Genomic DNA, 9,775 nt, shown 5'->3' on the forward strand with positions numbered 1-9,775 from the left:
GTACGAACCCTTTGTACGAACAAAAGTAAGAGAAATTTAGGACAAGAATACGAACATGTTCTTGCATGAGGCCCAATGAGTCTTCAGCTCTACAGAACAAACTGTAATCTCAGAGAAATATGACAAGGATCTAGGACATAATTTAAATGGGTCTAGCGTTATTTCTTTACTTTATCCTCCAGTCACTTTGATAAAATGCTGTAATAATTGTAAATAATGCAGTGATAAGGCATCTAACAGGACAAGTTTAGGCACAGAAACATCTGAGGCATGAGGAAATCATTCATTCTGTGCTATTCCTCCCAACACTTAAAAAATAAAAAAATAAAATTCCTCATCTCAGAACATTTTAAGCACTTTAAAAATAAAGGGGTCATCAGACAAAAAGGTCAATACTGAATTAAGAATGGGATTTTTTGATGAAAACTTTATTTATAGCTGCTTTAAAAACCCATGATGCATAACTTCTTATTAATAAAGTTAGATTGGTCACATGTAATATGGAGTGTCTAAAATGAGAAAACATCTTAAGCAAGTTTTTTAATCTGCTTTACTRAAGCTTTAACAGAACAGGAGAATTTAGTAATTAATCTCCGAGGTTCCATTTAAAATGATCATCTGTGTCCTCTGGGTCTTTCGATGTTCTCATCAACGTGCTAACACCATCTCTCCTCCATGCTTTTTTTTGCCAAACATTTAAAACAAGCAACAGAAATCAGCAGAGACTTTTAAATTGAGGCAGCATGCAAACGTAACAATTCCCCTTTGTCGACTGAGCGTTTCAGCTCAATGCTGATTAATGAGCTGAGGTCAGTCTCTGCAGCAGGAAGCCGCCATTATCTCAGACGCTGCGCTGGTGTGAATATCTGAATGGAGTTGGAATCAGGAAGAGGCAATCAGTGTTAATCACAACGAAAGGGCACACACTTTGTTCTAAGTGCCCCTTCCCTTTATTCTTTATTTGTCTCTCTGGGGAAACAGGTTGTGTTTAGTTTCTTTTCAAGGTTTTGGTGATTATTATACCTGTGAAGAGAAAATGTTGCATAGTTTTTAGAAACTAGGGTTTTATTTCAGCTTTAATGGAGTGAGTGGGACACCAGAACTTATTATTCATTATACAAAAACAACCAGGTTGGACAAAGAGCTGGTTTCTATAATGGTTACAGGCTGATGACAACTATAGATTTTTAACATGTGAGGTAGTTTATCAAAACAGATTTTAAAAAAAGGATTATTTTAATGTTTGTAACCTGAAACTTTAAAATTTAGTTCACTCAGTGTGACATAAATACGCTTGCTGCAGCAGTTATTATGCATTTATGAAAACAATTGGTGAAATTGTTAAATGATCTGGTTCTACTCAGTGGATATTAAAATCTTTAGATATTTTCTGATAGTACTTTGGGTTTTTTGAGTAATTTTATTTTGGTTATTTTTTGTGCTACATGATCTTAAAGTTTAGTTCTGTTCCTTTGTGCTTTTTCCTGTGTCATCATTATTTTTACTCAGTTTCTGCTTGTCAGCTCCTGTCCCACCCACTCACACCTGTTCTTGATTGTCATTAAGCTCAGGTGTATCCACTCTGCTCATCAGACTTTGTTGGTTAAATCTTTAACTTTCCAGTCTGCCGTTAAGTATTTAAAGGTRAAATACTCCCATAAACAAACTGAGTAATTAGTCTTAAACTCTTAATCACCCAAAAGAAAAGGGACGACACTGATCTGCTGAGCTTCTTCCATCTGCTTGTGTTTTTCTTCRTGCTGCTAGTTTGTATCTGTTTCAGAGCTGCATTTGTGTGCAGAAATGTTTCCAACAGCAGTCATTATGTAGGATTTTGAATAAGACAGCACTTTAAAGTATAAAAAAATCCTTTGGATGAAATTTAACTTTATTAAAAGCTTGACGAGAACCTGTTTTGCATAATTGAGCATGGCGGTGAACAAGCAGCTGTGAAAGTAGATAATAAAGGTGGATTAAAAAAACATGGAGTTTGGGCGTACGTTTGTCACACCTCTTCTCAGATAAAAAGTGCAGCACATAGGAAACCTGGGAGAGCCTCATTAAACTACAGATTTGAGTTTTTCTGCCTCCCTTTTGTTAACATTTTCCTTGTTCATGTGTTCCAGGACTCAGATTCACTTCACAGTGGCCATTGATTTCACAGCATCAAACGGTGAGTGCCAAACCCCGCTGTGCTTTCATTTATCATCAGATGTTTGACTATGTCATGAGTTTCCTTTCTGCTTCTGATCTCACCTCGTTTTATTGTTCTGTTGTGTTTTTTTTTCTGTTGAAGTGTTTGCATGTTTAACGTGGTCTGATGCTTTTGATTTTGGACACAGAGCTCAAGTATTTCTGAACAGAATTTTTAATGTAAAATCGTGTTTTTTTTTGTCTCATGCAAACTAAAAAAACAATCCCTAATTTCTAACTTTACAAATCACCATTTCCTGATGAAATATGGACTTGATATAAGCTCCTTTCTTATGTTTAAAAGTTAACAAGTTCAGTTTTTTAAAAGTATTTTCTGTGACAATCTGGCTCACAGATCAGTTCTTTTACTAGAAAAAAGAAAACCATAAAAACTGTCCTTCCCACTCCTCAGTCACTTGCAGAATCCCAATGTTTAAAATGCTGCAGGTGCGTTTCTTTTCTTTTCAGCTCCATCTCTGATTCAAAGCATCCTGTTTAGTTTTGGTTCRTTCTGTTTCTCCTTTTGCAGCTGTCAGTTCGCTCCCAGCCTGCTGGTTTGCATCACTGACTCTAACTTTTCCTGTCTCCAAAGGAAATCCATCGCAGTCCACTTCGCTGCACTACATGAACCCTTATCAGATGAATGCCTATGCCATGGCTCTGAAGGCTGTTGGGGAGATCATCCAGGACTACGACAGCGATAAGATGTTTCCTGCCCTGGGATTTGGTGCTAAGCTACCGCCTGATTGGAGGGTATCCCATGAGTTCCCACTGGTGAGTAAACTATCAGATTATTTTAGACATTGAGCGGAAAACTAAGCCTCTTTTTTTGTTTGTTTGTTTTTGTCCCCCCGAACTCATTGTGAACTGGTGCTGAGATTCTTTGGGTCCAAACACTAAAGCTGAGATCAAATTTTTGGGTAAAAATGTTTATCTGAGCAATATGGATTATGCATTTTGGGCATAAATGCAACCACACGTCTTACATGCATAATTCAGACAGAATTCCATTTACCCTTTATAGTGCAAATTAGGTTCTGTAGGGCCAAAGGATTCTTAAATCAATTTAGCTCCCCTCAGCCAGCTAATGTACTCTGGCTGCTGCGTAGTACAGCCTAATGAGGAGTGTGTCTACAGGGTAACATCTGCATCACTCCATGCTTCTATTAAAACTAGGAAATTAAGATTCATCTCACCATATAATTGAACTTTTTCATGGTGAAATCATGTAAGCGAGCTCCAGTGTAAAGTTACAATCTTTGGTGCAATATTTGTTCTACGGTCTTGGTTTAAAACTTGCCTTCTGGTCAGGGAAGACAGCATTTGAAGCAAAGTTTGACAAGCACGTCTCCGGGGGGCTTTTTTCCTTCTCCTCAGAATGTCACTCAGCCCTGAAGTCTGCGCCAGATCCAGTTGAAAAGAGGAATCTGGGTGATTTGAGGGGAAAAAAGAGCAAACTGCTGCATCAGTTTTATGTAATAGAATATTAGCTAAACTAAAATTGAAAAGCTGAAGTCTAATCTTGTTTGTTGAAGAGACAAGACTATTTTAGCTTCATATTTCAGAAGTAGTTCATTGTTCTCAGTGAGCATTATCACAAGTAAAAAAAAACCCACAATTTTTTAGGCTTTGGACTATTATTGACAGAGGAACAGTGTTGAATAATGTATTAGTAGTGAAGAAAGTGTCTTTTTACAACTCCTGTCTTTTTGTGTTATAGATTATATGTTATTTAAACAGTCACATTCAGTCTCTTTTCAGTTTTCTCCTCATTTTGTTTAAGGAGCAGATGAGTGAAGCAAAAAAGATACAAGAAATTGTGTTACTATTCAGCCAATCAGTAAAATAACAAGATCAATCTTTAAGTGCTCCAGATCTCTCAGGACCAAAGACTATACGGAAAATTTACATTCCAACAGGACAGTGATTCTTTCACAAAACTAAAACCAAATCAGATCAGACAGGAAGAAGTCTGAGTCTCCTTCAGAGGTTGAGTTGAACTTTTATTGAGCCTCACGACCTCTAATCTGAAGAAACTGTTAGAGAGAACATAAAAGGATCTGCTGAAAGATTGGCTGAAATTCTCCAAATCCAGCTTGTCTCAGAAGCGTGAAGATTTAAAGGGATAAAATTGTCATTTTAGAAGTGATGATGTGTGAAGTAGTAGTGAGTACCTTGGTAGCGTGACATCATTCATAGAACACAGTATTGAGAGAAGGGCAGAAGTCTTCCTACAGGCTAAGCTAAAAGCTAATCGAATAAGGGATGTTGTTTTTATTGTTGTTTGGGCTTATGAAACATCTTAAAAGTGACACCCCTGTATGAAAGAATACTACTTTAGTTAATATTAAACCTCAACAGTTACGAACTTGAATAAATCAAGCAGACAAAATGTGAAGTTAAACAGGGTATTTTTGGTCTGCTCCACAATATTAATGACTCTGCAKGGTTTTATATTGTCTTGGCCCAATCTAATAATCTCATTCATGTTAATATTAGCAGAGAAGGTCCATAACTTTAAAAGCATGAYGTCCTCTACAGTCTACACAAATGAGCTCCTAATGTCTAAAACATGTTTCTGCTAAAAGTTTGACTTGTTTTTAGACAAAATGTTACTTCAAGTTACTTTAACTTGAAACTGTTAATTTTAGTATCAAGTTAATGAATTATCAATTATTTTTAACAAAAGATACTTTTTTAGTCAGTTCCTGTAATTTATATGTTTTTGCTACCGTGATGCCCTTGTTTTGTTTCTTTCAGAATGGCAACGTTGAGAACCCGTACTGTAATGGTATCGAGGGGATTCTTGAAGCTTACCACCAAAGCCTTAAGACGGTTCAGCTGTACGGACCCACCAACTTCGCTCCCATCRTTAATCATGTGGCAAAGTATGAACACAAATCTCTACCCCAGCCCATAAATCTTAGTACAGTCTGTTTCCACACTATCAGAGGTATTAAGTCAGAAAGTGGCAGTTTCTCTCGGAATTGAGCAGAACTAATGATGGGAAAACAAACAGTCAGCTGCCAGGCTGAGATGAAAAAAATGGTAATCAGGCGTATGGGGCCAGACGTTTGAGTGCTAACCATGTTATTTTTAGACTTCTAAAGTGATGAAAGTGTGAAGGTAAGGTGGCGTAAACTGCAGGGGAACTGATTTCATGTCATGTTGCCGTTCACAAAGTGTTGATGAGTCACACTGTTCAATATTAGAGCTTTTTGTACGTGGAAAACACTTAAATTCACTGTTCAGGACAAATGTCAAGGTCTTGCAGAGCAGAAAATACATTTAAAGACTGTTTAAAAATGTGAAAGTCCTCATGCTGGGGTTGAAACAACTGTAATATTGCTGACAGATATATAACCCAAAACCATTTGTCATGTTTTCAGCTGCTGACAATATTTAGTATGTTCACTAAAAATCCAATCTAGTCTAATTTATTTTTAAAGCCCTTAAAAATTCCTCCAAAGGAACAAAGTGCTGAACAATAAAATACAGTAAAAACAAACACTCAGCAGTAAAAGATAAAAGGAATAAAAACAAATTAAATTTAAATTGATAAAAACCATAACAATTAACATCCTAAGCTGTAGGAAAAGCCAGAGAATAATAGTGGGTTTTAAGTGAAGATTTAAAAGCAATGAAGTCTCTCCAATGTACAAAGGCAAGTTGTTCCATAAAAACATTGCAAAAGCCTGATCCCATCTGAGCTTAAACCTGGTTTTAGGTACATGAAGCTGATCAGCAGATCTGAGAGATCTGTAAGGTGTGCATGGATGTAAAAGCTCTGAAAGGTCAAGTTGTAATAAAAGCAAGGATCACTGTTTCAAACTGGTGCTGTAGAAAAACTGGTCTAATTTAGACAGCTGCCTCAGATGAAAGAAACTAGATTTCACCACTGCCTTTCTCTGACAGTCAAGTTTAAGGCTAGCATCAGCTTTGATCCCTAAGTTAGTGGCAATTAGCTTACAAACATGAGCAAAGATTTATAGAGGTAGAAACAGAGGCATTACCAAAAACCAACACCTCATTTTTTGTTTGTTCGTTTGTTTGTTTTTTCATTAAAACTTTAAAAATTCATCAACATCCAGGCCTGAACTTCATCAAGGCAGTCATGCAAGTTTCTGACTGACTGGTCATCCTTTCTACTAAAAGGTAGATAAATCTGTGTATCATCTGCATAACAGTAGAGATGTGTACTGTACCATGCTTCCTGAAGATGGAACCAAGTGGAAGTTGGTATAAAGAAAGAGGACCCAAGATTGATCCCTGAGAAACTCCACACAAATGGGGGTCAGAAGAAGATCTGAAGCCACAGAGGTTAACACAGAATGTACAAGCAGTAAGATAAGACCTAAACCACCATGGGAAATAAAAAATAAAATGTATCAAATGCAGCCCATGAGTCTAAAAGCACAAGAATAACTAAATTACCACAATCAATACTTAAACACGCATCATTAAAAATTCTTAAAAGAGCAGACTTGGTGCTGTGTAAAGTTTTAAATCCAGACTGAAAAACCTCAGGAATGTTGTTTAGTTCCAGGAAGTCCATCAGTTGACTGTACATCAGTTTCTCAAGAACCTTTGAGATAAAAGGCAATTTAGCAATCCGTCTAAATTATCCAAGATTGCAGGGTCCAGATTAAGTTTTTCAATCAGTGGTTGCACTTCTGCACTTTGAAAAGGCAGTGGCCTGAAAAACGCACAACAATACATGTTTACATTTCCACACTATTTTGTGATTCTCATGTTTACATATCTTTTGTTTCATTGCAGAAAGAGGGTTAGGTCCCATCTACTTACATGTATTTGTTAATTGATTAATATAAAAAATAGGTTTATGTTTGCAAACAAATAAAAGTCCAAATCAGTGTAAAAATAATGAATTTACTTGGTTAAATTTAGGGTCCAAGTGTATATTATTTTTGTCTATGCAATAAAGTTATACATTAAAAATTGAATCAAAATGTGATTTCCACTTTGTAAGAAACTATTTCATTTTTATCATTTATCTTTACGCCTATTTTTATCAACTTATTTACCAATTACTTTTGGATTACCTTTGTCATTTTAAGAATTCAACTCAGCAGAAATTTGCCAATCTGGTTGCTAATAACAAATATGAAACAATACTGCAGATTTACAAAATTACAAGTCTGATCTAAGTTATGTGTCCATGCAAGTTTACCAGTTTGGTTTAGATTTGGAAGTTTTTTGCATTGTTATTAGTTTGAAAGAGTTCTTCTTCCAACTGAGATGCAAAGTTAGAAAAGCAAATATATCCACAAATGTCCAATTATAGTGTAGAAAACCACATAGACTCTTGCCTATAAAGGCTGGGGTGCTGAGAAACCTAAAAGCACAATTGTCGGTACAAGTAAATTGAATGTATCGTCCACCCCAAACCCTGCAACAACAACTCCCCTGAAGGCCCAGTTAGTATATTTCAAGCATAAAAATACAAACATAAAAGAGTCTCAGAAGGATTTCACTTGTAATAAAACATCACATTATAGTTCTGAACAGTGTTAAGTTTGAAGCAATTGAACGTATTTATGAAGTCACACTTTTTACTTTACCAACAGTTTGTTATAACTACAATTGGAATGAAACCCCATTGTTTTCACAAATGTGTTACGAATCTTAAGGGGCACTAAAATACTCAGAGCAAGTTGAGAAGGCCGTCCTGAAAGCAGTTGTGAAAGGATTACAATAACACTGTGACCAGACTCAAACGTTACATAAGAGCTGTAATTCCTTATTTATGTGGTTATTTTTTAAAATTTAACTCTGTTTACAAGAATGTACTAAAGCAGCTGATGATGTTGGAATGGTGTTTTATGCACAACACAGGCTGTTTTTAAAACTGCAGTAAGATGATAAATGGTGAATGTTCTTAATGTATGTGAAGGAATCTGTTACACTCAGTTCAGGTAATATTCCTGAATGTCTCTGCTAAATAAAGAAGCTGAGGAGGACAAATGTCTCTTTAATCTCTGAACACCGCTCATCGCTCTTGCTGCTGTCACTGACTCGCAGACCCTTTGATTAAAATGTCAGCATCTCACAGTCAAATTTATCAAACTGTTGGCCAGAGCTGAGGTCTGACCTCTGACCCGTCCTTGGCTCTGGCAATAACCTACTTGTGTTTTTTTATTTTGTTTGTTCTTTCTGCTYTCCTCTGGCTCATCAAATCCAGTCAAATGAGTGCCAGGCAATCAATAATGTTCTGAAAGAATAAGACTGCTGCACTTGCATAAATAGTTTAATAAATTATTCATAGAGCAGCCAGCGATGGGCAATTGAAACTAGGACACGCTCTCTGTGGTGTCTCTGATGGGTTTTGTAATAACGTCTGGATAGACCTTTGAGATTTAAAGAGCTATAGAGCACATTTGAGTTTTATTTTTTTACATGTTTATATTACGCTTTTCTGTCACTCACTCGGAAGAGAATCATGTTTTTTAATGATCTTTGACACACTTTTTTCTGGTTGTTTAATGCCAACCTAAAAGTTTTATAGTGCCACAAAGTTGGAGGCTTTTTTTAGCGGTTTCCAGCGACTGCAGCTGCTCTCTGCTGATTGGTTGTTTGTTTCTCTCAGGTATGCAGAAGCAGTTCAGGATGGATCTCAGTACTTCGTCCTCCTCATCATCACTGACGGAGTCATCTCAGACATGGCTCAGACCAAGGAGGCTATTGTGAATGTAAGTGTGTAGGGATGTTCGTGTTTCAGGAGTTTTTTTGTTTTTAATCAGTGATCTGTTTCACTTTGAGAATTAATACGCCAAGTTGAAGTGCTAGATTTGAGGATTTATGTTTGTTTTCTTGTCTCTCAACCTTTCTCCAAGTCTTTCTTCTCACTCTCACGTGAATTTTAACAAGGGTGCATAAATTATGTCACCTTTTGAAGAACAAATAGCATGTTTTTTTTGCCTTTTCTTCCTGCAGTATGTGTTCAGATTTAAGGCTTGTCGTTGGGCAGGTAGCCCCTCCCACCCCCCACAGCAGCGGTGCTTTGACCCCCAGCAGACTGGGTTTAAAGGGAATTTGCGACTGTTAATCAAACCATTCGAACAGCCACACCTTCCTTTTAAGATCTTGTCTGCTGCTCTGCTCAACCTGAACTCTGCTGCCTCTCAGGACCAGGCTTTCCTGCCTTCAGAGAGCTAAAGTCTGGATGTTCCTGTTTTTTTTTTTTTTGTTTAACTTTACATTCAGCCTTTGCTCTGTACAGATGAAATATGAACAAAATGTTCTTTGCAACACTAATGTCTGCAATTTGGCTTTGTGCTGTGCTACTTTAGAGCTTTTACTAAAAATTGCATAATACTGGATTGTTATTTTACTACTTCTCCTWATGGCTTACAGGTRACCGTGTTTTTTCTTTTTCTTTTCYGATTATYCCCAAAACACTGCAGCTTAGCTTTCAGCCACTTATCTGTCTTCATCTTGTACAAAATCATCTCCAGGGTGAAAAACAAACTGATTTTTTCCCCCCTGCAATATCTTTCCTTTAGGCTCCAACTTTGACTTTTGTTTTCTAAGTCAGTTTGACTTAGAAGGCAAAATATTATTA

General features: G+C 36.7%; 1 protein-coding gene across 3 annotated transcripts in view; it reads left to right on the forward strand.

Moving 5' to 3' along the window:
* cpne5a (copine Va) overlaps positions 1-9,775 on the forward strand; it is a 90,232-nt gene that overhangs the window by 67,372 nt on the left and 13,085 nt on the right. For all 3 annotated transcript variants that reach the window (XM_014019812.1, XM_014019821.1, XM_014019827.1), the window contains 4 exons: positions 2,127-2,173; positions 2,786-2,967; positions 4,954-5,081; positions 8,801-8,903. In XM_014019812.1, the coding sequence (XP_013875266.1) occupies positions 2,127-2,173; positions 2,786-2,967; positions 4,954-5,081; positions 8,801-8,903 (460 nt within the window). The remainder of the gene's footprint in view (positions 1-2,126; positions 2,174-2,785; positions 2,968-4,953; positions 5,082-8,800; positions 8,904-9,775) is intronic.

This window comes from Austrofundulus limnaeus, unplaced genomic scaffold (assembly GCF_001266775.1).
Source record: "Austrofundulus limnaeus strain Quisiro unplaced genomic scaffold, Austrofundulus_limnaeus-1.0 Scaffold3, whole genome shotgun sequence".
Lineage (NCBI taxonomy): Eukaryota > Metazoa > Chordata > Actinopteri > Cyprinodontiformes > Rivulidae > Austrofundulus > Austrofundulus limnaeus.